We start from the raw sequence: 26,948 nt of genomic DNA, 5'->3' as shown, positions 1-26,948 counted from the left end.
CTGATTGCAAGGACTTTGATGAAGATACGAGAAGAGGCTCAATTTATAATGATTGCCCCCTATTGGACAAAAAGGTCTTGGTTCCCCCTGCTTCAAAACCTCGCAACAAGGGAACCCTGGTTTCTGCCTCAGATTCCGGACCTCCTTCATCAGGGTCCGGCCCTTTATCCCAACATACAGCATCTACACTTAACGGCTTGGAGACTGAACGGATCTTGTTAAAAGAAAAGTTTCTTTTTGAGGCCTCATATCGACCTTGCTACATAGTAGAAAGCAGATTAATTAAAAAATGTATCTGCAAACTTGGAAAGCCTTTCTGTTATTTGCGGGTGACCGTTGGGATCCTCGGAGTAGTTTGAACGTGAGCCTGATTTTAGAGTTCTTGCAAGCAGGATTTGATAAGGGGCTCAGAACCAGTACCCTAAAATTTAAAGTGTTGGTGCTTTTTTGGACATCAGGGTGGCAGAAATCCCCCTAGTTGGGAGATTCCTTAAAGGTGCAAGCAGACTGCGTCCTTCCTTTTTTGTTAAAGTTCCCCCCTGGGATCTAAACCTGGTCCTTTCTGCCTTAATGTCCATGCCCTTTTGAGCCTGTTTTAGAGACTAATATTATTAACGCAGAAACCCACCTTTCTTATCGCTATAACCACAGCTAGGAGGGTGGGGGAGATCCAGGCCCTTTCCTGTAAGCAGCCTTACCTCACTGTTTTGGTTGATATGGTAATTTTTAGACTCTCTGCTTTCCTACCGAAGGTCTTCTCGGGGGTTTCATTGCCAGCAGGAAATAGTTTTACCATCCTTTTGTGCTTCTCCTGCTTCAGATCAGGAAAGAATGTTTCATCATCTAGACGTCAGGCTTTCTCTTCTACAGTACCTTGAGGCTACAGATTCCTTTAGAAAGTCTGATCATCTCCTTGTCCAGTTTCAAGGAAAAAATAGGGGTCTTGGAGCATCTAAGGCTTCAATAGCCAGATGGATAAAACAAACCATCGTCCTGTGTTATAAAGAGAAAAAGGTTTCTCCCCCCTTAGGGTTAAAGGCTCATTCCACCAGGGCCCTGTCCACCTCTTGGGCGGAAAGGGGATCTGCTTCTGTGGATCAGATACTGTATGTAGGGCTGCCACATGGTCCAACCCCATGACCTTCTTCAGGCATTATAAACATGATGTTATGGCTAACCTGGATTTGGCTTTTGGACGTAAAGTCCTTTCAGCTGTAGCCCCTCCCTGAAAATCTCCTATCAGTGCCGGTGTTGAGGCGTTGGGTAAAGATGACAATTACTCTTACTGGTAATTTGATTTCCCGTAGCCTCCACAACGGCACTGGGTCCCGTCCCCCCCCCCCCCCAAAAAAAAAAGTGTTCTTTTGTGTGTAAATATAGATGTTTCACATATATAGTTGTGGGTCCTATTCACAGTTTATTTATATGATATTCTTTTGTTATAAATTATAACAAGGAGGAGGTGTCTTTTTTATTTTTATTTTGGCTTCCGCTGTTGTTTCCTATCCCTGGGAGGCGGGATCAAGCTCCTATCAGTGCCGTTGTGGAGGCTACGGGAAATCAAATTACCGGTTAGAGTAATTGTCATCTTTTCCTCTGGATGTAGAGGAGGCCCATTTGTCATGGCCTAAGTTTAGGAAGACATTGTACAATCATTAGATCTCCTCTAAGCAGTTTTTTCCAGACCACAAATATATCCAAGTTTTGATACTCTATCTTAGTACTGCAATCCACCCATTCATTTAATTACCTTGGTCGCCCTCCTCCACACCCGCTGTAGTTCCACTATATTTTTCTTATACACAGATGCCCAGAACTGTGCACAATAGAATAAGCCTTTCCTTTCTCTGCATTTTTTCCCATCAGATCGAGGTCTTTCTCTTGTCCTTTTTTCGGTGACACAAAATGAGTTCCTGACCCGGTTAATGATTCATGGCAGTGCCAGTACTGCGGATACTCTGTGCCACCTAAATAATTGGGGGCGCTGTTCTGTACCCATTCACACACTGGAGGTAAAGGACATGGACTCTTCCCTTTCTCTTCTTTTTCTGGGATAGATTTCTTTGCTAAATGTTTCTTTCTTCTTACAGGCCGGCTTGGACAACAGGCAGTTGGATACAGTTGACTTTTTCCTAAAGAGTAAAGAAAGTATCCTGAGCTCTTTAACCTCTGAGGACGGTGCCATTCATTCTGAGGTCTACCTCTGCAGTAAGCACGCTGACAATATTAAAGGGATTTTCTGACTTTTTTTTACTGATAACCTATCTTCAGGATAGCTCATCTTTATCTGATTGGTTGGGGTTTGACACCCGGGACCCCCGCCGATCAGCTGTTTGAGAAAGCCATGGTACTCACCGGAGTTTGATAGCGTTGTGCTTGGTATTGGAACTCAGCCCTGTTCACTTCAATGGGGCTGAGCTGCACCTAGGCCACGTGACTGATGAACGTGTCTTCACTATCCTAGGCTAAGCTGCGAGAAGGCCTTCTCAAACAGCTGATGAGTGGGGGTCCCAGGTATCGGATCCCCACCAATCAGATACTGATAACTTATCTAGAGGATAAGTCATTAGTATAAAAAAGTCAGAAATCCCCTTTAATCGATTTGTTTCTTTGTTGGAATTTATCATTTAGTTAATCTTAGTTTAATTAGATGTAAGTCTGTAGAAGAGAAATAGCGTGTTTGTTGTTTTGTCAATGTAGTTTGTTTAGTTTTTGAACTTTCCTGGGGACATACACTTCTTTCCTACATCGGGAGCTACTATGGTTTATGTTCTTCTGCAGTCTGTGGTCCTATAGGCCACAACTTTACTGATCTCAGCATGGTATAGTAGCACACTGTTTTTAGCCTCTAAACAAACCTCACCCCTGAGCTGCCAAGACTCCTGTCTCACCGAGCAGCTATTTCCTAGAACCAGGAGCAGAAGAGGAGTAAGATGTGGAGGACCTTTCTGGATAGACATTCCTAGATCCAGAGGGAGCAGAGGACAGTGGTGTGGAGTTCCTTTCTGGGTGGGCTTTCCTAGAGCAAGAGGGAGCAGAGGACAGTGGTGTGGAGTCCCTTTCTGGGTGGGCTTTCCTAGGGCAAGAGGAAGCAGAGGACAGTGGTGTGGAGTTCCTTTCTGGGTGGGCTTTCCTAGAGCAAAGAGGGAGCAGAGGACGCTCACTGGGCTTCCTTTGCTTCTATTCACCCAGTCACCAGGAACTTCTCCTCTGGCTTTTCTACAACTAGAATGTGCAGTATTGTCTGTTTAGACTTTGCAACAAGTGTGTGTGCGTTAAGGCAGCTGCAGTAAATGAGAATACATGATCAGAAAAGTCTTATTACAGTTGCTAGGAAGTCATTGCATGCAGCCCCTTCCCCCAGAAACCACAGGAGAGACACAGAAAACCATTATTGTTTCTAATTATGTTAATATTACATTATTTCTAAGTTACATCCTGATTTCCGTTCATTATTCTATTTCTATTTCTGCGTATGCAGTGTTCTCGTCCTTGGCTTTATCTCGCCCTCTCCTATATTTCCCCCCAGATGTGCAGGATCTTGTTCCAGCTCTGGATCTCCTCTCCTCTTACATCCGTGGCACAGATCAGGAGGCTCAAAGTAAACACTTCTCCGAGCAACTCTTGCAGCTCACGCTCCGCTTCCTCAATGCTCAGTTGCTGACACTCTGCAATTTGCAGTCTGGTATGTTCTCCTATATATATGTATGTATGTATGTATGTATGTATAATTTTTTTTTTTACATATTCCATAGTGCTGTACAGAGATAGTCACCATTCACACCTTTAAGGCTCTTTTACACGAGCGAGTTTTCCATCCAGATGTGTAAAAAATGCATAGCATCCGGGCTGAATCCTGATCCATTCATTTCAATGTTTTTCACACATTATTTTTGCATTCAGGAAAAATCGCAGCATGTTCTATATTGTGCGTTTTTCATGCAGCTCCGGCTCCATAGAAGTAAATGACTTTTGTGTGAAAAACGGATGTCATCCGGATGCAATGTGTTTTTTAACTGATGGTTCCTAGACAATGTAGATATTTATTCTTCAGTTTTTCTTCATGCACATGAAATCCGGATACAATCCGGTAGAAAAAACGCACACACTGAATGCAATCGCAAAAAAAAGTATTAGAACTGCGTGCAAAAGCATTCATTTTTCCCTGACCAGATCCTAACACATATCGTTTGTGAAAAAGAGGCTTTAAAGGTGTTTTCCAGGCTCCTGATATTGATGACGTATCCTCAGGATAGGTCATTAATATCCAATCAGTGAGGGTCTGACGCACAACACTCGCACCAAACAGTTGAACTAGCACAGTGAATGGAACAGGAATCACAGCTCCGTTCACAGTGTAGTTGCTGCGCTAGGTTACTGCAGCTCGACTTTCCTTTAGTGGCAGAGAGCTGCAGTTACCTGGCACGGCCACTACACTGTGAAGGGAGCTGTGGTTCCTGTTCCATTCACAGTGCTAGTTCCTGTACTGGAGGCTGCAAGGAAAAAGTGATTGTTAGGGATGTGGGGTGTCATACCCTCACCAATTGGATACTAATTACCTATCCTGAGGATGGGTAACCCCTTTAAATTTTTAACATATAATGCTGTACATGTACAGGCCCCAGGCTGCCATAGCAACCAGTCGGAGTCCCACAACTTTACAGCCATCTCCCTCTGTCTAACCTTGTGCTGATTTTACTATTTATTTCAGTATATGAGGCGTTAAATGACCAGGATCAGAGTTATCTCCAATCCCTTTCATTGCAGCTGGGTGTCTGCTGTATTACACAGCTGGTTCCCGCCGCTTATGGAATGGGCTAAGCTCATGATATATTTATCGTAGGTTATTAAAGGGGTATTCTGGTTATATTAAGTTATCTGCTATCCACAAGATTCCCACAGATAATGAGAACAAGGGTCCCGTACGCGGTGTAGCCCCCTGAAATGAATGGAGCAGCTAGACAGTTATGTGCACAGCTGCTTCATTTATTTCTAAGAGTGTCCCACTCTTTCCCCACTTATTATTCTCCTTTCCACCTCCCCGTCCTTCTGCTTAAACTGATAAAATCCATCTCCAGAGAGGAGACAGATTGTCAGCTTCACTGACAGATCAGATTACAAGATGCCCATTTTAGTTTATTGAGAGGGAGGGGATCAGGAGATTAGCTGCTATGATGTCTCCCATAGACAGCACAAACAAAAAAGAGAAGATCCTGCTCACCTATCTCTCTGTAGCACACAGAAGCAGCATGGAGGACATTATACAGGAGTATTGACACTAGGAAACATTACCAGAATTGGGAGGAAATAGATTTTATTATGACAAGGTGATAAAAGTCTTATAATAGTATCTGTGTTAGAAAAGTGTACATTATATTTTGGTGTGTTGCTTTTTTTCTTGCACAGAGCCAGACCCTGGCTTAGAACAATGTGTGGGAATATTGACTGGTTACATTACTAAGCTTCGACCTTTCATGAAGAAGTTTCAGCAGCAGCAGCCACCGCTTCCTTTGATGACCCCACATGCTGGGAGAAGACATGGAGCGTGGGAGAACATGACTGTGGAGGTAAAGTGACTGTGAAACAATATGAAACTAGATGAAATATTTAGACAGCTTACTTGGATGTTTTGTTGTTTTGTCTGGTACTTCTTATGTTATATTTCATTATTCTCTTTTTAAAGAATATAATTTCAGATGCCATCCTGACAAACTGCATCCCTGAAGCCCAAACCTTCTTGCGAGAACAGGGACATCACCTATGTAGCTTGACTTGGTTAAAAAGAGAAGGCCTGAAACTGGTTTACAGATGTCTACTAGAGTGCTCTGTATCAGAGGCCTGCCAGCTTCTCCAGAACATGGTGAGTAATGGTTCACAGTTGTCTTTCTATAATGCTATGCAGAACACCTTAGTATTCTTATGTGTTCTCATATAAATCCCGTGCCTGGAGTTGGAGGCTATTTTTTATATATTTTTTATTTTCATTATTACAGAAAATATAGAAAGATACAGAATTTACAATAAACCAGACCAAGAACAGAGAGTTTGTGGGATGAGAAGGGGGGAGGGATAGTGGGCCATGTTAGAAGACTACTTCCGACCTTAGTCTACATACAAGTATTTCCCCCGAATGGGGACAAGAACCTCCCATGGAGAAACGGTGCAATATATGCTTTCTGGCGAAAGGTGGTATCTAGGGTCTGAACACTCCAGATACTAATAAATGGTAAATAGGGGACCTCAAACAAGCTCTTAGAAGGAGCTAACAATGTCTCGCCACGGCTGCCAAACTCTGAGAAACCTGTCATGAGTTCTGTTGATCCAGCTTGACATTTCCTCAAATTGGCAGATCTGGTTAATCTTGGAGATCCATTCCTGCAAAGAGGGTGGTCGTGTATCTATCCAGTGCAAAGGGATTAATGCTCTCGCTGCTGCTATTAAATGCGTATTAGGATCCTTTTTAGAAGGATTGTATATCTTGCTTGGCCGAGCCAGGACTATTGTGTCAAGAGAGATTTGAAAATCAGGGTTAGATACCCGTCTGATCGCATCCTGTGTGAATCCCAGAAAGTGCGAATCCCAGAGCAAGTTCACGAGATAGGTGACAGTGAACCCCCTCATCTCCAAAAGTGTTTTGAGCTAGTTAGACCTCTATTGTACAAAAACTTGGGTGTCCTCTCCACCTGGAGAGGAGTTCTTAGTGACCCTCTTGGAGACATACATCTTTCTCTGTCAAGACCCTATCTAATTTCTTCTCCCACTCAATCATGAAAGGTGGCTTAAGTTCTCTCGCCTGACCTCCCAGCAGTGAGTACAGAGCAGAGACCTTCTTATGTTTTAGTATAAGATCTTCTCGGTTCCACCAGTTCCAGCCACCTGTTCAACAGAATTGCGTTATAGTACGTGAGAACATCTGGTAGGCCTAAGCCACCTTCCTTTCGACGCCTAACCAAGATGCTATAGGCGATGCGGGATCTCCTCCCTCCCATAAAAGCGTGAGAACATGCGCTTAACATCAGCAAAAAACTTGAAAGGTAAGTATATCTGTAAGCTTTCAGTACATTTTTACGTCCCATCCAAGACAGAAACGGGATGTCATACTTTTGTATTAATCGCTTCACTGAATCTAACAGGGGAACATAGTTAGTGGAGTATAAATCTACTAAGGATCTTGGGATCTGTGTGTGTGTATATATATATATATATATATATATATATATATATATGGCCACTTTGTCCAGGAAAATGGCGAAAGGGATTGCAAGTGTGTGGCCTCCTCCCTAGACAGTGTGATATTTAGTAGTTACTACTTGATGGGGTTCACCTAAGGGCTCTTTCACATCTGCGTTCTTTTCTTCCGGCATAGAGTTCCGTCGTCGGGGCTCTATGCCGGAAGAATACTGATCAGGATTATCCTAATGCATTCTGAATGGACAGTCCGTCCTTCAGGATGCATCAGGATGTCTTCCGTTCCGGAACGGAACGTTTTTTGGCCGCAGCAAATAGCGCAGCATGCTGCACTTTTTGCTCCGGCCAAAAATCCGGAACACTTGCCGCAAGGCCGGATCCGGAATGAATGCCCATTGAAAGGCATTGATCCGGATCCGGCCTTAAGCTAAACGTCGTTTCGGCGCATTGCCGGATGCGACGTTTAGCTTTTTCTCAATGGTTACCATGGCTGCCGGGACGCTAAAGTCCTGGCAGCCATGGTAAAGTGTAGTGGGGAGCGGGGAGCAGCATACTTACCATCCGTGCGGCTCCCGGGGCGCTCCAGAGTGACGTCAGGGCGCCCCAAGCGCATGGATGACGTGATCGCATGGATCACATGATCCATGCGCATGGGGCGCTCTGACGTCACTCTGGATCGCCCGGGGAGCCGCACGGACTGTAAGTATACTGCTCCCCGCTCCCACTATGGCAACCAGGACTTTAATAGCGTCCTGGGTGCCATAGTAACACTGAAAGCATTTTGAAGACGGATCCGTCTTCAAATGCTTTCAGTACACTTGCGTTTTTCCGGATCCGGCGTGTAATTCCGGCAAGTGGAGTACACGCCGGATCCGGACAACGCAAGTGTGAAAGAGGCCTTAGGCCTCTTGCACACGACCGTATGGCTTTTTCAGTATTTTGCCGTCCACAAAAAACGGATCTGTAAATATATTTTTTTTTTGTGCAGTCTTTCTATGGTAGCTGATGACGTCCGTGTGCATTCCATTTTTTGCGGAATGGAACAGCTGGCCCCTGATAGAACAGTACTATAGTTGTCCTTTATGCGGACAATAATAGGATTAGTACATGTTCTATCTTTAAACGGAAAAACGGAAATCCTGAAACAGAATGCATACGGAGTACATTCCATTTTTTTTGCGGACCTATTGAAATGAATGGTTCCGTATACGGAACGCAAAAAACGGAACGAAAAAAACAACTTTCGTGTGCAAGAGGCCTGTCCGCCAAATTCCCGAAGCTTTTTGTCTAAGACCTTCAGCCCAGTCTGTGGGTTGGTGACAAGAAACAATAGATCGTCCGCAAATGCCGGGCATTTCAGGTCTCTTTCTCCATATTGAATGCCTGTAATTTCATTCTCTTGCCTTATTGATTAAATCAGTGTTTCTGTCACTAAGATAAACAGGGACGGAGAGAGAGGGCAACCCTGCCTCGTCCTGTTGGAGATCTTGAAAATGGGCGGCAACATGCCATTGACTCATAATCTAGCTTGTGGTTGCCCATACAGAGTGAGGATAGCCGAAATGAAAGCATCTGGTTGAATTTATGTAAGGCAATTCTCATAAACACCCAATTAAGGTTCCGTTCACACATCCGCAATTTCGTTCTGCATTTTGCTTAACGGAATTGCGGACCCATTCATTTCTTTGGGGCAGCACGATGTGCTGCCCGGATCCGGAATTGCGGACCCACACTTCCGGGTCCGCAATTCCGTTCCCGAAAAAAATATTTGGACAAGATGCCAACTTATGATGGACAACAGGCCTTTTCGATTAAGTACCGTCGATGTGCGGTCCGCAAAATGCGGAACGCACATCGCCAATGTCAGTTTTTTGCGGATTCGTGGATTACAGATGTAAATTGCGGACCCTAACTTTATCAAATACCTTTACTGCATCAGTACCTAAGAGTACTAGAGGGATCTTTCTTCTTTGTGCCATATGAATAGAATGATATATACGGTGAGCATTGTCCCTGCCTTCCCTACCCTTAAGAAATCCAGATTGTTCACATCCGATGAGTAAGTGTAGCACAGACCCCAGTCTGATAGCTAAAATTTTGCCCATATCTTCAGGTCAATGTTCAAGAGCGAGATAGGCCTGTAACTACCACAGCTCAGTGGGTTCCCCCCCCCCCCCCCTTGGGTATGAGAGTGACACATGATTCCTGTGTCTGTCGAGGAAGGGCCTCACCTTGCATCAGTCTGTTACATACCTCCGTAAAATGGGGAAGTAATACTTCCTGAAATTTCCTGTAATATATAAGTGGGAATCTGTCTGGGCCTGAACTCTTCCCAGCTGTGGATGGCAGCCTTCACCTCCTCCTGAGTGATCGGTCTGATCAAATGGGCAGCCACCTCCGATGAGAGAAAAGGTAAGCTAAGTGAGTTAAGAAATATAGAAGTTTTTTCCGTTTTAAGTAGGGTCTCTTCCTGTCCCTCCCCCTGATTAAGACCGAATAAAACTCTTGAAAAGATTTGGCTTTTGAGGATGTGTCCAAATACAAGGTTCCATCGATCCCTCTGATTTTGGGGATGTAAGAGGAGTTTTGGCTTTCTTTAACAATGAGGACATCTTTTTACCCCCTTTGTTACCATGGGCATATATTTTCTGCTGAAAATAAAGAATATGCTAATCTACCCTCTGCGAAAGGAGTTTCCTCAGTTCCAATCTTGGATCTGCAAGTTCAGAATGTGCTGTCGCACTCGCTGATTTTTTTCCGGTAGGAAAGTGAGCTTCAAGCTGCTCACACTGCTGGAGGTTATTTTGAAGCGATGCGTCATGTAGTCTCCAGTTCCAGGCTCTTTTAGGCAGTGAGGCCAGGGTGAGAACCGCCATACACGGGGCACGGTCCGATATCGTTATGTTTCCTATCTTGGCATAACTACAGAGAGGGAGGAGAGAGGTAGACGTTAGTATATAGTCCAGGCGCTGAAAAGAGAGGTGTGGATTGAAGTAGAACCAGTAATCTTTGTTCGCTGGGTTAAGATGTCTCCAGATATCAGTAAGATGGAGCTCTTGGAACTTCTTATGTAGCTTACTAATATAATCCTGAGACGTGTGTTTTTGCAGAAGAGGCGTCAAAAGGAGGATTGAGTACTAAATTAAGGTCTGCTCCCACCACAACCAACCCTTAAAGGGGTTTTCTCATCTCAGAAAATGGGTGCATATCGCTCGGACATGCCCCTATTGTCTTATAGGTGCGGGTCCCTTCTATGGGAGAGGCGGGGATTAGCGCTTGGTGGTGGACGGCCCCCGGGAAATCTGGGGTTCTCCAGCCACAGCGCTCCCCGCTCCGTTCTTGATATAGGTGCGGGTCCCAGTGGTGGGACCCGCACCTATCAGACAATGGGGGCATATACTAGCGATATGCCCGAATTGTCTAAGATGGGAATACCCCTTTAAGCATAAGCAAAAAGCTTCAGGGTATCTAGTGGGACACCCCGTTTAAGCAAAACGGTATTGAATAGACCATTTTAGGCTCTAAATAAATCTCTAATGTACAATGTATAAGTCTATAGCTATCAATAAAGGACTTGCCTCACCACAGACATTGGCATTTCACTAGCACTGCCACTTCATTCTAGTGAACGCCAGGGGTCACAATGGTCTTATACTCGCTGATTGAGCTTTGGTAGCATGTTCTACCAGTATGCCACCAATGTCTGTAGTGAACCAACAACGTTAATATTTATTGAAGCAAGACAGGTGAGGATAGGATGTTATGTCCCCAACAACTGTAGAACAGTGATGCACAATTGATTTATATAAAATACCTTCATATTTGGAAAGATGATCTGCAATATGGCATTTTACTACAGAATTCCTTTTGATTCATATGTACTGATAGAGGGGTGGGGGGGGGGGGGGGGGGCGGGATTTGTGTTTTGCAATGATTGACCTTTTTCCCCTCAATCCCATTGGTGACATAGGCCAAACAACTGAAAATAAGATCAGCCTGTCCATGGGCGTCCGCAGAAATTTTTCCAGGGGGGGAAATTTTATTGACATCCATGCTCTGCTTGCTTCTGAGAATGTAATGAAGGGGAGGGGCATATTCATTATCACAAAGTATAATAACGCATGAGCTGTGCAGTGGCGGATCCAGAGCCTGGTCTCGGGAGGGGCACTTCCAGATTATTTTCTGTCTGTCGCCACAAAACAATGGTGCTTATAGAACAGACTACACAGTGTAGCGGTATACTGTATATTGTGTGGCACAGTGTAGAGGTATACTGTATATTGTGTGGCACAGTGTAGAGGTATACTGTATATTGTGTGGCACAGTGTAGCGGTATACTGTGTATTGTGTGGCACAGTGTAGCGGTATACTGTGTATTGTGTGGCACAGTGTTTGCTATATGTGTATAACATAAACATATTTCACATGAAAACTTACAGTTACTTGGCTTGACCCTTGGGGATCTCGGACACCACTTCCACACTTTGGCCAGGGGCTCGGTGGAGCTGATGTTGTGTTTTATCCTAATGAGAAAGATTTCATAATAAGGATTTGGAGAAGGGGCAGAGGGATAGCAGAGCAGGGAGAGGATGGTGCTGCTACTAGGGGGCCATACCATGGGGGAGTAATAAAGCCCACCATAAAAATACCCCCTTGTAATGCCCCCAGTTGAGCTAATGTCCCCATAGTGCCCCCATAATGTGCCAGTATAAAATACCCCTATAAAGTGCCCCTAGTAAATGCCTCCATAGTGCTCCTCTCCCCCCTTCCTCCTAGTGCCCCCCAAAATGTACCAGTATAAAATGCCCCAGTAGATGCCCTCAGTGTCCCCCATAATTTGCAAGTATAAAATACCCCTTCTTAGTGCCCCCCATAGATGACCCCATAGTACTCCTCCCCCCCTTCCTCATGGTACCCACCATAATGTGTCCCAGTATAAAATTCTACTGTACAGAGCCCCCAATATAAAACACCCCTTCTTTGTGGCCTCAGTAGATGCCCCTATAGTGCCCCAAATAATGTGCCAGTAATAACAGCCCCCCATCATGTGCTAGTAATAACAGCCCCCCCATCATGTGCCAGTAATAACAGCCCCCCCATCATGTGCCAGTAATAACAGCCCCCCCATCATGTGCCAGTAATAACAGCCTCCCCCATCATGTGCCAGTAATAACAGCCCCCCCATCATGTGCCAGTAATAACAGCCCCCCCATCATGTGCCAGTAATAACAGCCCCCCCATCATGTGCCAGTAATAACAGCCCCCCCATCATGTGCCAGTAATAACAGCTCCCCCATTATGTGCCAGTAATGACAGCCCCCCATTATGTGCCAGTAGCCAGAGTCCCCCATTATGTGCCAGTAGCCACCAGTATTGTACACAAAAAAAACAAAACACTTATACTTACCTCCTTGGCAGCGATGAGATGCAGGCCTCACGGCTCAGGCGGCAGCCTATCAGAGGAAGGGAAAGGGACACGCCTCTCCCTCCGCTGCCTCAGCACAGTCATCTGTATCGCTGTCCTTCTGAGCCGCTCGGGGGAGCAATCTTTCCAGGGGCGGGGGGGGGGGGGGGCGATTCAGCACTTTTTCCCCCTTGCACCCTCCTGCGGACGCCCATGAGACTGTCCCAAATTGTGGCACTGTTTTATGCGGCTAATGTAGCTAAAAGCAGTGTTTATATTAAAGCTACTGGTGCTAGTTTATGAGGCTCTGGTATCTGCTGTGACTTTTCTCTTTGCCAGAGAGTGGTTATCTATGCTTAAAGTGGTTATCTCTCTAGTTAAAGTAAAAAATGAAAACTAGATATCATAAAATACATGGCAATCTCTTCCTAACAAAGCTAGAACCAGCCCTGTACCTCACATGGATCCAGAGATCTCCCCATTCATTGTTCTGCTAGATTTATATCAAGCTGACAGCTCAGGGGAAGTGTCTTTTCTGCTGCAGCGCAGGGGGCGTGTCCGTTCTCTCCCTATCACAGCTCAGGGGGCGTGTCTTTTCTGCTGGAGCTCTCTCCCTATCACAACATGAAACTGAGCATGTGCAGCCATCTCAGTGAGCCGGACAAAGAAATAAGAAAAAACAAACAGCAGGTGGCGCTATACAGATAGATTTCATTGAATAACTCAGTGGCTATCCTATATTTTTAATTACATAAGTATTCAGATCCGGGTGCTAGTTTGAAAACTGTAGAACATTTTTCGTGGGACAACGTCTTTATCAGATTTGTATATATATTTTTATAAATATATTTATTCCAGGGCTATTCCATATGGGATGAACTTCATCGTATATGTCTGCACACTTCAGATCTCGGAGTACGGACACTATTGGTGGGTATGCGTTACTGCTGCTTTGCCAGTTTGAGCGTGAGGATGGCTGACCTGAATCGGTCTCCTTGTAGGTTGACCTGCTGCAGAAAGAAGGACTTTTCTCAGAACAGCAACAACAAGCGATCCATACGGTATGCAAACTTGAGGAACTGTATTGTAACACGTGCCGGACCAGCGAGGAGAAGAAAAATGTGCTTAACGCTAGGTAATATCCTATAATATTGTACAGTATTGTCAGCAACATCTACTGTGATCTACCTACCGTATGATCTCTATTCTAGACCTTCATGGAGAATCTGTGCTAAGTCTCAGGAGGTGAAGAAATTGCAAGATGCACTGACTGCTGTAAGAGATGAGCCAGAGACGTTACTTCTTCATTGGGCTAAGGACTGGGACTGTGAGACACAAGAGTCACTTTTGCTGCCTTGGAGGAAAAACACAGGTGAGAGAGACTTTATTACAGGAAGGTCATACAGTTACCAATGTTTCAATGCTGGTTACATTATAGCTGTATACAAATCTGATAAATGAAGGGTTGTCTGGTTTAGAAAATACAGTGTCAAGAAATGCACAGTTCATAGAGAAGTCCCTGACCCAGGACTCTCATATAAGGCTACTTTCACACTTGCAGCAGTGTGATCCGGCGGGCAGTTCCGTCGTCGGAACTGGCCGCCGGATCCGCCGATCTGCCTCTGACTGAAAGCATTTGTGAGACGGATCCGGATGCGGATCCGTCTCACAAATGCATTGCAAGGACGGATCCGTCTCTCCACTTGTCATGCGGACTGACGGATCCGTCTTGTAAATTTTTTCACATTTTTACTGATCTGCGCATGCCGGAACGACGGATCCGGCATTCCGGTATTCTGAATGCCGGATCCGGTGCTAATACAGTCCTATGGGGAAAAATGCCGGATCCGGCGTTCAGGCATGTCTTCAGTTTTTTTTTCGCCCGGAGAGAAAACCGTAGCATGCTGCGGTTTTCTCTTTTGCCTGATCAGTCAAAACGACTGAACTGAAGACATCCTGATGCAAACTGAACTGATTACTCTCCATTCAGAATGCATGGGGATATGCCTGATCAGTTCCTTTCCGGTATTGAGCCCCTAGTACAGAACTCTATGCCGGAAAAGAAAAACGCAAGTGTGAAAGTACCCTAAAACAATCATATTAAACAAGCAGCTAAAAAGACTCTTATGGTCTGGCCACCTGGCATATCCTTTATACAAAAGCAAAAACAAACAATGCAACAGCAGTCTGCAAGCACACATAGAAAAGTAAATACAATAGTGCCATACTCATTATAAAAAAATGTACTAACGCTACGTTATAAATGTGAGATTCTTGGCAAATGCATTTTGTACAAAATGATTTGTGTCTGTCCACCAGCGTCAAGGCGATCTCTAGGACAGCAACCTTCACTAAATACTACCTCCGCTGGTGCCATACTGACCTCCATTAACCCCTTCCCGACCAGCGCTGTAATAGTACGTCTCTGGCCGGGTCTTTAAAGATGGCGCCCGCTCCTTAGCGCTGCGGGCGCCATAGCCACGGGTGGCTGCCTGCTTCTTATAGCAGACACCCGCGGCTCATGTCCACAATCGGCAGTAATGCCAAGTGCATTGGAGTCTATAATAATTGCAATCTAATGATTGCATGTTATAGTTCCCTATGGGAACTATAAAAAAGTGCAAAATAAATAAATAAAAAGTGAAAAAAAATTAAAAAATTCTAATCACCCCACTTTTCCCAAAATAAAAATAAAAGAATTAAAAAAATACACATATTGAGAGTCGCAATGTGCGAAAACGCCCATAGTATAAAAATATATTCCCCATACGGCAGCAAAACGCAAAAAAGCGTCCAAATGGCCGATTCTCCGTTTTTGGTCGCTTCATTTTCTCCCAATAAATATATAGTGATTAAAAAGTCATACACACCCCAGAAGGGTATCAATGAAAAGTTCAGATGGCCCCGCAAAAAATGAGCCCCCATACAGCTCCGTACACATAATTACAAAAAAGTTATAGGGGGTTAAAATATGGTGGCTGATTATTTTCCTCCTTTTAATTTTTTTATCAAAACGCAAGAAAAACTATACATATAAGGTATCCCCGGATTCGTACTGTCCTGTAGAATAAAAGTAACCGGTCAGGTTTATCGTACATCGAACGTCATAAATAAATAAAAAAAAACTAAAATCTGTGGTGGAATTGCATTTTTATTTTTTTTTGCAATTTGGAAAAAAAATTCCCGCTTCCCACTACATCATATGCAATATTAAATGGTGGCGTTCGAAAGTACAACTTGTCCCGCAGAAATCAATCCCTCATACGGCTATGTGAACAGACAAATAAAAAAATTATGGCTCTGGAAAGGCAGGGAGCACAAAACAAAAACGCAAAAGAAAAAAAACCTCTGGGGCTGAAAGGGTTAAATTCTGGGAATGCAGGTCCCATAGGTTGATTTTAATTAGTGCAAGTATAGAGCTGTAGCCTCCTCTCCCTGCACTTATTGGAGGCCATTTGGCACCAGGAAAGGTATAGAGTGGGCTCAGCATGCATGTGGAGCCTGCATTCCGTGAATTTAATGGAGGCCATTGTGGCGCCAAAAAAGGTAAAATACAGTGTGGGCTTAGCATGCATGTGGACCTTGCATTCACTGAATTTAATGGCGGCCGGTATGGCACCAGTCGAGGTAATATTTAGTGTAGGTTCCTGTCCCAAAGAGATTGCCTTGACGCTGGCAGAGAGGCACAAATCATTTTGTACAAAATGTATTTGCCAAGAATCTCACGTTTATAACGTAGCATTAGCATTAGTACATTTTCTATAGTGAGTATGGCACTATTGTATTCGTGTTAGCGGAGTGCTGTTGCATTGTATGTTTTTGCTTTTGTGCTTCCAGCCATTGACACGTGCACCTGCGCACTGGGATGTGCTGACTAACGCCCTTTTTGTTCTTTGCAGCTTGACTTATACAGATAGCTTATTGATTTCAGGTGTTTAATGCTTGGTGGCACTGTAAAGTGAATGATCTCTTGCTGCCACATTGCTGAGGGCACTAGGAGGTGGACACCCTGAGATTCAGTTAAATGGTCACTGTACTTTCAACTGCATAAATCAGTAGTTTAGGTGAATATAAGAGACTTGTCCCTGGAGTATGACACCGACAGACCCTGGTTGGCCAGGGTGAAGGAACAAGCGTACGCCAGCCTGAGATTTTCCCTTGGAGTTCTCTGGAGAGCTGGTTGGTATTCCTCATTGGGTAGCCAGGCACATGCTCTAGTTTGCGGTGGCGGAACTGAGGATGCAGGAGCCTTCTGAGCTGGGCAGAAGTATCTCCCATTTTTTAACTAACTGGCTTTGTGCGCGGAGAGCGGGTACTTCTGGTGACATCAGTTGGCACACATGACTGGCTTGACCGGTGACATGCTGCTTGTGGCCACATCACCACTGAATCTAGTCATTGGCTGAAGTGGCGCATGTGACCATGGCAGTGACCAGCCGGATGTAAGCAATACAGGACCAGAAGATGGAGACATGGGGGGCAGTGCAGAGGAACTGAGCGATGTGGAGCAGGTTCTGTTTCAGAGGACATTCTGCAGGCACTTGATAAAACATAATTATTACCAGAAAACCCATTTAAACAAGTCCGCTTTCGACAAGATAGGAGGTCAGTGGGGGATGGCGGACATAGAGATACTTGTGACCAGAGAAAACAGAAAAGTATGGGGCTTCCTCTCCCTCAACCCAAGGGAATCCCCTTATGGAGTGGATGCCTTTCTCTGCAATTGGGATTCTAGTCTTCCCCGATGTCTCACATTCCCGCAGTTCTGAAGAAGATCCAGGGGGACCATGTGAAAGTCGCACTGATTGCTCCCTTCTGGCCCAAGGGAATCTGTTTTTCTGGCTAAGGGTGATGTCAGTCTCAGATCCCTAACTTACAGAGTAACTCTCATGCTGTGTAAACCAATAAAGCATATGGAGAGGCTCTGCCTTTTATTCTCTAGGTTTGTTTTCTGTCCCTGGGACGGATCCTTTCTCTGTGTGGTGCTGTGTGTTCTGGAAAATACAATTACCAGTAAGTGTGATTATCATTTTCTCCCTCCTCCTAAACTAACATTCTCTATTGAATCTGCCTTGAGAAACAAGTTGTAATACTAGCTCATGAAGGATCAGATCACACACTACCCATCGAATTCTATGGAAAGGGGACGGGTGAGTGAGCTGTTAGATGGAGAAAAGGGCATTTTTCTCTGACAAGATGTATTACAAAGTTTCTTATAGTCACCAATGCTATTGATTTATGCAAAGTTTAAAGTTGGGGAACACGTCTGAATAAAGGATACTCTAAAGAAAACAACCCGTTAAAGCCCTTAGTCCAATGGCGATGTACAGTGTCTCAAAATAGGTCATCAATATCAGATACAACTGGCAAACCCTCCCGTCAGCTGCTTGAAGAGGTCGTGCCAGTCTTGCAAGTGCTGCACCCTCTTACTTTCACACTGTCTAGATTGTAGCGGCAGTGCAGTGTATTTACTGCTTCTTCTCCCATGCAAGTGAACTGCCGAGGAAGCTTTAATTACACTGCACTGCTGCTACAGTCTAGATGGCATGCAGGTAAACATTGAAAAGGACGCAGCACTTACCTGAGCGCCATGGCCTCTTCAGATAGCTGATCAGCAGGGTTGACGGGTGTTGACCCCCGCCATTCCGATACTGCACAACTCCTTTAAAGCTTAAAAATGTTGGTGTAACTGCAGTCATCACCCTTATACACCGTTCATGCACCTTTGGACTATCGCTTGACACCTTTTGTAAAACCTAGCAGATAAGTGTAAGTATAACACCCCTATATTTGCATATTTATTTCTGTTTTTGCAGACATGTCTGCTGTCGCACCCAAAATCCTTTGGCGCCACTTGACTATGTGGCATAATTGGACACAGGTTGCCTCTTGGATTGAAAGCATAGGACTGCCCCAGGAAAAGGGAGATATAGAGCGCCCCCTCTGGCCTCTCATCAGTCCAACAGTCATTGATACGAATACCTTATGTTGCAGCTACATGAGGCAGAAAATACTGGATGAGTTATCAAGGTTTGTACAGAAGTGATTGGATGTAGAACTATACTTCACGCTATACTAGGCCAGGAGTGCAAAATCTGTGGCCCCAGGGGCCACATGCAGCTTGCAATGCCGTTATGTGCAGCCCCCAACCAGATTCTTTTTTGTGTCTGATTGTCGCGCACATATATTTTCCATATTAATAAGAAGAAGACTGGCACCTAGTGGTGCGCTGCGTTGTCATTTCTGGCACCCACATGTATTGATATCCCTGTGTGGTACTCCAAAAAGGAGTAGATGTGGTGTATAGGTGGGCATGCAGCTATCTTAATTACAGTTTTGGAAAATGCGGAAAACGTTCTGCTGTTTCTCCCAATAAGTGGGAGTCCTGGAGGTGGAGCCGCCACCTGTCAGACGTGCCATTTAAAGGGTAACTGTCATGTTTTCATCAAAAAATCTATTTTAGCCAGTTCTCTGAGGCCAAAACTGCTTTCCCTCACTTTACATACACACTTGCTGTAGCCAGCAGCTTCCTGCCAGCCAATATGATTGGATTACTGAGCCTCCTCACTCTGAAGCCTAATGCAGGCATGCAGTGTGAAGGACCGCCCCTCTGTCTTCTGTTTACACTAAAGGGAAGACAGACCAGCCACAGCAACGGTCTTTTAAGGGAGCAGTGGAAAGGGACAAAGGACATTAATGAAAGCTGTTGTTCTAAGGTAATTACAGATCTTTTGACAATCATTGACAGACTAACTCAGGTATACATGCCTAGCTATAATAAACTAGCAAATAAATAAAAATATGATAGTTACCCTTTAAAGGGGTTCTGCAGTTTTTTAAACTGATGATCAGCAGGGGTCTGACCCCCGGGACCTCCGTCGATCAGTCTTTGAGAAGGCAGAGGCACTAGCAGTAGTGCCTCTGCCTTCTCGCTGTTTACCGCAGGCCCAGTGATGTAACGACTAGTATCACTGGGCGGGGCTAAGCTCCATTCAAGTGAACGGAGCTTAGCCCCGCCCAGGCCAGTGATAGTAGTCGTGATGTCACTGGGCCTGCAGTAAACAGCGAGAAGGCCACGGCGCTACTGCCAGCGCCTCTGCCTTCTCAAGCAGCTGATCGCGAGGGTCCCGGGTGTCAGACCCCCGCCGATCAGATGCTGATTATCTATCCAGAGGATAGATCATCAGTTTAAAAAAACTGCAGAACCCCTTTAAGGGGTTATCCCATTACAACTGGTCCCCTATCCACAGATTCTAAATGTAAGACAGATTCCTTGCTGTCTTACATTTAGACCATTGTCCTTACTCTTGCTCGGTGAGTACAAATGATGAGACAGGCCTCCCTTGCCGTCCTCGCCGAAGCCACACTCTCTTTTTTAAACCTGGCGTGAGAGGGGGATAAGTCTCAGATTCTGCCGCAAAATGGCGTCTGACAGAATCTGAGCAGATATACGCCACAAAAGTGGCACATATAGGTTCGTAAATGATCCCCTAAGTGTCTAATCGGCTGGTTCCCAACTGCTGGGGTTTCTGCCAATCACGGAGGCATGCGTGCTGTTGCTCCATTCAGCACTTGTACGTGGCTATCTCACGTGGTTCTGTACAGCTGAATGTAACGTGGACACGCAGGTATGTCTGCTGCTCCAATCAAACAAAGGAACATGACCCACATTATCGTGACCGTCCAGGACCCCTGCTGATCTGACACTTGTCCCCCTGTGGATAGGGTATAAGTTGTTGTAATGGGACATCCTTTTTTGTCTCACAGGGTGATACCCCTTAAATTTTATTGTGGCTCTTGGGAATCGGGGGCTCTTGGGTTCAGCTGTGGCGATGACTCTGTTCTTTATTTCTGTGAGGCTGCTGAACAGGCAGTACATACCATCTAGTGGTGGGTGAATATGTGGTAACACTTATTTTATGTTTTAAAGTGAATGTGTCATCAGAAGATTTTTTAAAAATCAAGTCTTTATGTTAAAAATATTTTTTTTAAATGTAAATATTTAATTTTCCATTCCACTATCTGTATTTGAAAATAATTCGTCCTAGTAATAGGCACCACTTCTTGGTCTGTGCAGATCACTTCCTGCCATCAGAGGCAGTATTAAATATCTGTGTCCATGTATTAGTGTCATTAAAGATTGCAATGTGCTCTGTAATTCTTATGGAGGAAAATGATAATTTGCTTGTTTTGCAGGATGAACATTTTTATTCCCTCTGAAGTGGAAGATTTTGAGCTTCTTGTGGAACGCTTGGCCATTAGTGGGAGACTGATGGAACTGACTACTTCAAAGAGTCCAGATGTTCATAACAGCTTTGTAGTCTTATGTGTTGAGCGTGGACTCCAGTACATGCTGTACAGTTATCTAGATTGTCACAGGTATTGACTAGAAATGTCATTATTTGTATTGTGTTGTCACAGTATGGGCAGCACTTGGTTAGCACTAGCGCCTTGGGGTCCTAGGTTCAAATCTGACCAAGGTCACCATTTGCATGGAGTTTGTATGTTCTCCCTGTGTTTGTCTGGTTCCTCCGGGTTCTCCGGTTTCCTCCGACACTCAAAAGACATACTGATAGGGAACTTAGATTGTGAGCTCCACTGGGGACAGTAAGTGATGATAATGTCTGTAAAGCGCTGTGGAATAAGTCAGTGCAAGTGAGTAAAGTAATAAATATCCACATATATTTGCTTTTTATGGTCCACAGATCGAATGCATGCATGTACTTATGATGCAGCTTTCTTGTGACTTGATATTCACAGATTGAATCCAGAAACGTGCTCTGCTTTGGCCAAGACAACCTTACATGAGACGTACCCATGGTTTGGGTTCTTGGTGCATATTCGACAAGTTTGTGACCATACAGGTAAGACAAATGTTCTACAACTCTAGTGATGGTAGGGTATCCACCACGTTGCTTTATGCCTAAAGCTTACATTTCCCCACCGTTAGATGCTGATCGGATGTTCCAGGCCAGCCTGTCCAATGCCCATATGCTGATGCCTGGTTGCCAGCCAAGTGTAAACAATATGCTCCTGGATGGGCATACTCTCCTTGCTCTTGCGACAATCATGTATGCTCCTGGAGGAATTGATGGGGTAATTAATCATTGCATATTCCTGCCTTCTTTGAAGTCTTACTTACTTAACTTCACTTTTTAATGTTGCTTGATTCTTCATGACAGGTATTGAAGCAGTGTGAGGAGCCAAGCCTTTGCCAATGGAATGTAGACCTTCCATTATTAAAGATGGCACTGACCCCCTACCCCAAGCTCAGAGCAGCTCTCTTCTCACAGCACCCGTCCAACGCTGGATCACCTCCTGACATTACTCTTTACCATCTTCTGCAGGTACAGTGCACATCCTATAGAAGGCATCGGGTATTTATGCTTTATGCATGAGTTATGACCTTAGTATGGCTCAGAAAACCATTTTCAGAGAGTTCTGGATTAATGGAAGGGGGTTTGCTCCTTTAGGATTTTATTAGCTAGAACTACAAAGAGTGATTCTTGTTAACTAAGACGACCTCCTTTTCAAGATCTGCCGACCTCCAGGTTTCTCTAACCTTTAGTGATCAACTATTATTCACTGGGGAAGCCATGTCTGGCTGGCCATGTAGTGCATGGATAGGCTGGGTCCTCCAGTGCTGGAGCAGCTTGTAAATAGCAGCTCTCCATTATGAGCCACCTCTGTGACATTTATATTCTCTAATAAAGCCTATGGACAGAGTTTAGGGGTAGCGAAGCAAGCCTATTCAGGGCCTGATATGGTCATAGAGACGGAAACATGTCGCTTGTGGTACAGTAAAAATCTAACTAAATATAAGGCATTGATGATATATATGACTAAATAGAAACTTGCAAAAGTGTGTGTTTGAATTGTCACTTAGCATCTGACACCATTACTAGTTCTCCACGTTCTTGCAGTATATAATACTGGAGAAGTATTCTGACTTCAGCCACCAAAAGAGGATGATAGTTGCCTATTCCTGGGACTGGAGACTGATTGAAAGCATTGGAGTGATAACAAGTGTTTGCGTTTTTTAAATTATTATTCTAGGCCCTTTCACCCTTCCATCCTGCGCATTTCTTCACATGGCAGCCAACAAATTCTCTGGCAGCAAGTGGTAAGTAACCTGGTACATGACAAACAAAGGCACTCGACCCATTGGCACTGTTAACACGCTTTCTTTTACAGACACCAGTTCTGCGCTTCCACACTGCTCCTGTCCTAAACTGGTGAAAGATCTGTCAGTAGTGGAGCAGCTGGATACATTCTTCTATATACGTAGTGGCCGGCCAGCCATTGCCTTTTCCTTTTTTCTGGTGCATCATCTTCTGAAAAGCAAAGTTCCCAAGCAGCTGTAAGTCCAGAGTTCCCCTAGGATCTAGACCTCTTTGTGCACTTCACTTCCTTTGCTCATTTTATTATATTCCCATGACATGACTTAATCCCGCATTCTGACATTGTTACACCTCTCTTACAACATAAAGGGTTTGTACCAAGATATAAACATATTCCTTATCCACAGGATAAGGGTAAGCATCTGATCGGTGGGAGTCAGACTCTGGGACCACCACCGATCACGAGAACTAGGGCCCTCCTTACTTTTTGTTTTCTAACCCCTTTTTCATTATTTTCTGTTTCAGAATTCATCAGGTTGCAGAAGATGTGTACTCACTAGCCTTGTCGTGCTTTCATGTCCCCGTTGTCATTTCCTCCTGCGTTTGCTTCCTTGAGCTACTTGGCCTTAGTAGCTACAAGCTTCGTGTGGATGTAAATGTGGCCAACATCATCCTACGGCACAGTTCATCTCTCCAGGAGGAGTCGGGACACAATTTCCACATAAAAGCATTAGGTATGATCATTTTTTATTATTAATACGTGGCATGTTACTACTGAAATTTAAAAGGGTTATCCCTTTTAAGTTAATAAAAAAAATCTAAAAAATCAGACATCATAATCATACATGACAATCTCTTTCTAACAAAGCTAGAACCAGCCCAGTACCTCACATGGATTCAGAAATCTCCACATTCATTGCTCTGCTAGATTTATATCAAGCTGACAGCTCAGGGCATGTCCTTTATGCTGCAGCTCTCTCCCTGACAGCTCAGGAGGCAGTTGAAGGATGGAACTGAGCAAGTGCACCCACCTCCGCAAGGTGGACAGAAGAATATGAAAACAAAACCAGCAGGTGGCGCTATACAGATACATTTTTTTGAATAGCTCAGCAGCTGTACTAACTTTTTAATTATAAGCAATTACAAAAGTATTCAGACCCAGGTACTAGTTTTAAAACTGGAGAATATTTTTATTAGGACAGCCCCTTTAAGACCATTAGAGCTTATATTAATTTATATTAGGCTAATGCCCAGCTGTCCTCTGCTAGACCTTCAGTAACGCTTGTGCTGACCATGGCACTCTCATTAAGTGGTGACTATAGATCATATGTCTTAGGTCTCCCGCACGTGTCCGTTTTCTGGTTTGCAAAAGCAGATCTACAAATTACGGATGTTGTCCGTGTGTATCCTGCAATTTTCGTGGGGCCTACTGTAAAAAAAAGCCTATACTTATCTGCAAAACGGATAAGAATAGAAAAGGTTCTATAATTTGTGGGTGAGCTGCACGGATGCAGACAGCACATGGATGACAAAACGAATGGGTCTGTGTGTAGAAATACGGTCATGTGCATGAGGCCTTACATGTATAGGCAACATGGACGCAAATACAGAAAGTCATATGTTGATGATGATCGCCTTTTTATAGGTATCTTATGCAGTATATAATAAAAAATAAGCCTGTTTAATTTTTCAGCTCAGAGGCTGTCAAAACTAGTGGAAAATGAAGTAGAGGCTGCAAAAGATCTTTTACTAAGCTTAGAAGACGTGGTGGATGCAACTTTGCAGCAGGCTGACAGGTATGATATGTCTATACAGCCCTGGAAACAAGGGTTTATGGGTGTTAGTAAGAAAAGGTTTATGGCACTATCATCAGAAAGCGGTTTGTTTTCTTTTTCTTTAAGTTATTACATTTGATTTAATTCGATTTTTATTAAAGGTTTAATATAATATAAAACGGAACAAAGCATAGAAATAGTGTAAACACACAAAAGACACAAACAGATGGCCCATAAAATATACACAATAAATTAAAAAATATGACATGGTGTTAAAGGGGGAAGAAAAAAGGAAGAAAGAGAGAAAAAAAAGAGCATAGTGTGTATAATATAAAGAAGACTAGAGTGGGGCAGTTACAATGGAAATAAAAAAAAATACGCTCATTAAAGTATCTTAGCTCTTTCTGATAATTATAAAAGGAATACTAATTACAAAAAATGTGTTCACTTCATCTCCTCTTTTCCAGTGATCCTATAATGTCTCATATTACAATTAAAGGGAACCTGTCATGTTGAACATGGTGTCTGAGCTGCAGGCTGCATGTTATAGAGCAGGAGGAGCTGAGCAGATCGATGTATAGTTTTATAGGATAAGATTCCGTAAAACGTGTAATTTATACATTTATATTCCTGCTCATTCTTGGCTTAGAAGTCCAGGAGGCGGAGCTATCAGTGATTGACAGCTCTCTCTGTATACACAGTCCTAGAGGGAGGGCTGTCAATCACTGATAGGACCGCCTCCTGGACTTCAACGTCCAGAATGAGGAGACATTTAAATGTATAATATACAGTTTATACTGAATCTTTTCCTATAAAACTACACATCACTCTGCTCAGCTCCTCCTGCTCTAGAACATGCCACCTGAAGCTTACATTGCATTTTCATGGTGACAGGCTCCCTCTAAGTCTTTATCAGTATATCTTGAGTTAAAAATCGGTCTGCAACCCTCAATTCAATCAGAGCAGGCACAAGTGATCATATTACCCGATAAACCAGCGTTTACTTGTTCATCGAGTAATTGGCGGCAACATCGACATCGGCAGATAATCGATAACGAATGTTCCTATGAAGGGTAGTTAGCGATTATATGGCCAATTCTTGACCTGTATAAAGGGGCCTTTAGTTACCAGAGCACTGCTTTTGAATTCAGTACAAGCAACAGTACCCCAGAGGCAACCCACCTACAAAGCCCACGGTGCTTGAATCTTCTAGTTTTACACTATAAGCACCTGTTGTTGCTGCCAACTATATCCTAGCGCCGGACATCTGGCAGCACGCCATCATTGCTGAGACCTAATTGATCTGCTGTGCCAAGAAGTAGCTGTGCAGCTCCTGACGAGATAAATGGGCTGTCCAGGTTCAGAGCTCTCATATCCCCATCTTCACCCCTCCGGCCCCCCTGATATGAGCATCAGAGCATTTCATGCTCCAATGCTCTCCCTTGCCATGTTTTGAATCACGTAGGGCAAGGGCTTTTTCTGGAGGCATACCAGGCGCTCCATGGGTTATCTAGGCAGAGGCTTACGCCTATCAGTGAGCACGGTGACGTCACCAGCACTAATGGGCAGACTGTAGTGCTACCCTAGCCTGTAAAACATCAGAGCCCTTGACGTCACCGGCAAAACACTGCTAGGCGAAAGCCTCTGCCTAGCAGTGTAAAAATGTAAACTAAAAAGCCTTTGCCCTGTGCAATACAGCACAGCGCAAGGGAGAGCATCTGAGCATGAAATGTCATGTCAGAGGGACTGAGTGGGGGTAGAAGGGGATATGTCCGGGTTCAGCTCTGAACCCCGACAACCCCTTTAAAGGCAGTGCTATGGTGAGTAATTGATAGCACATAGATAAGTGTTAGTTACTGCAGAGAATTAGTTACCTGCCTAGTGCTACTGAGCAGCCCTGTATCTCATCTGCCTGCTCTGATTGAATTCAGAGTGGTAGCCCAATTTTAACTCAAGATATATATATATATATATATATATACTAATAAAGCCTTTTTTGTTTTATTTAACCTTCCAGTCTAGGCAGTGAGTGTGAGATAATCTGAGATGGAAACAGTTTTATTTGAAACCATGATACTTATATTACATATAACAAAGAGAAATCTATAAAGAAATGTTCTCTCTGGGTCCCAGAAGATCAGTGTTCCCCTCCTCCTGCTCCTCGCCGTCCTGTGACAAGCTGTAAGACAAGTGACTGAAGCAGGATCCTTCCTCCTCTTCCCTGCCTGCAGTAAAGTCCCATCTCCTCGGTCAGCTTTAATTTGCTCACTTTGCCTCCTTTGTGTGTTTGAGTCATTTTTTCATCACATTATACACTGCTCATATCCAGAAGAAGCACTGGCCAATGTGCACTCCCACGGTCCCAGCAACCAGAAAGGCTGGCAGCTCGGCACCTTTTCGTATAGTGTGCAAGCACAGCCACCTCTGTTGGATTACAGGGTGGTTATAACCCCTGGAAAC

At 44.2% G+C, this 26,948-nt stretch overlaps 1 protein-coding gene across 1 annotated transcript in view; it reads left to right on the top strand.

Moving 5' to 3' along the window:
- Positions 1-26,948, top strand: part of SPG11 (SPG11 vesicle trafficking associated, spatacsin) — a 59,203-nt gene that overhangs the window by 13,730 nt on the left and 18,525 nt on the right. Inside the window, 17 exon segments of the mRNA XM_044279342.1 lie at positions 1,867-2,012; positions 2,091-2,208; positions 3,530-3,685; positions 5,407-5,567; positions 5,684-5,860; positions 13,451-13,522; positions 13,594-13,727; positions 13,804-13,964; positions 18,409-18,622; positions 20,789-20,971; positions 21,353-21,456; positions 21,543-21,688; positions 21,775-21,939; positions 22,649-22,715; positions 22,787-22,952; positions 23,239-23,447; positions 24,407-24,509. Coding sequence (XP_044135277.1) covers positions 1,867-2,012; positions 2,091-2,208; positions 3,530-3,685; positions 5,407-5,567; positions 5,684-5,860; positions 13,451-13,522; positions 13,594-13,727; positions 13,804-13,964; positions 18,409-18,622; positions 20,789-20,971; positions 21,353-21,456; positions 21,543-21,688; positions 21,775-21,939; positions 22,649-22,715; positions 22,787-22,952; positions 23,239-23,447; positions 24,407-24,509 — 2,482 coding nt within the window.

Source organism: Bufo gargarizans, chromosome 2 (genome assembly GCF_014858855.1).
Source record: "Bufo gargarizans isolate SCDJY-AF-19 chromosome 2, ASM1485885v1, whole genome shotgun sequence".
NCBI lineage: Eukaryota > Metazoa > Chordata > Amphibia > Anura > Bufonidae > Bufo > Bufo gargarizans.
Note: the sequence above shows the minus strand (reverse complement) of the source record. Positions and strands in the feature narration are given on the sequence as shown.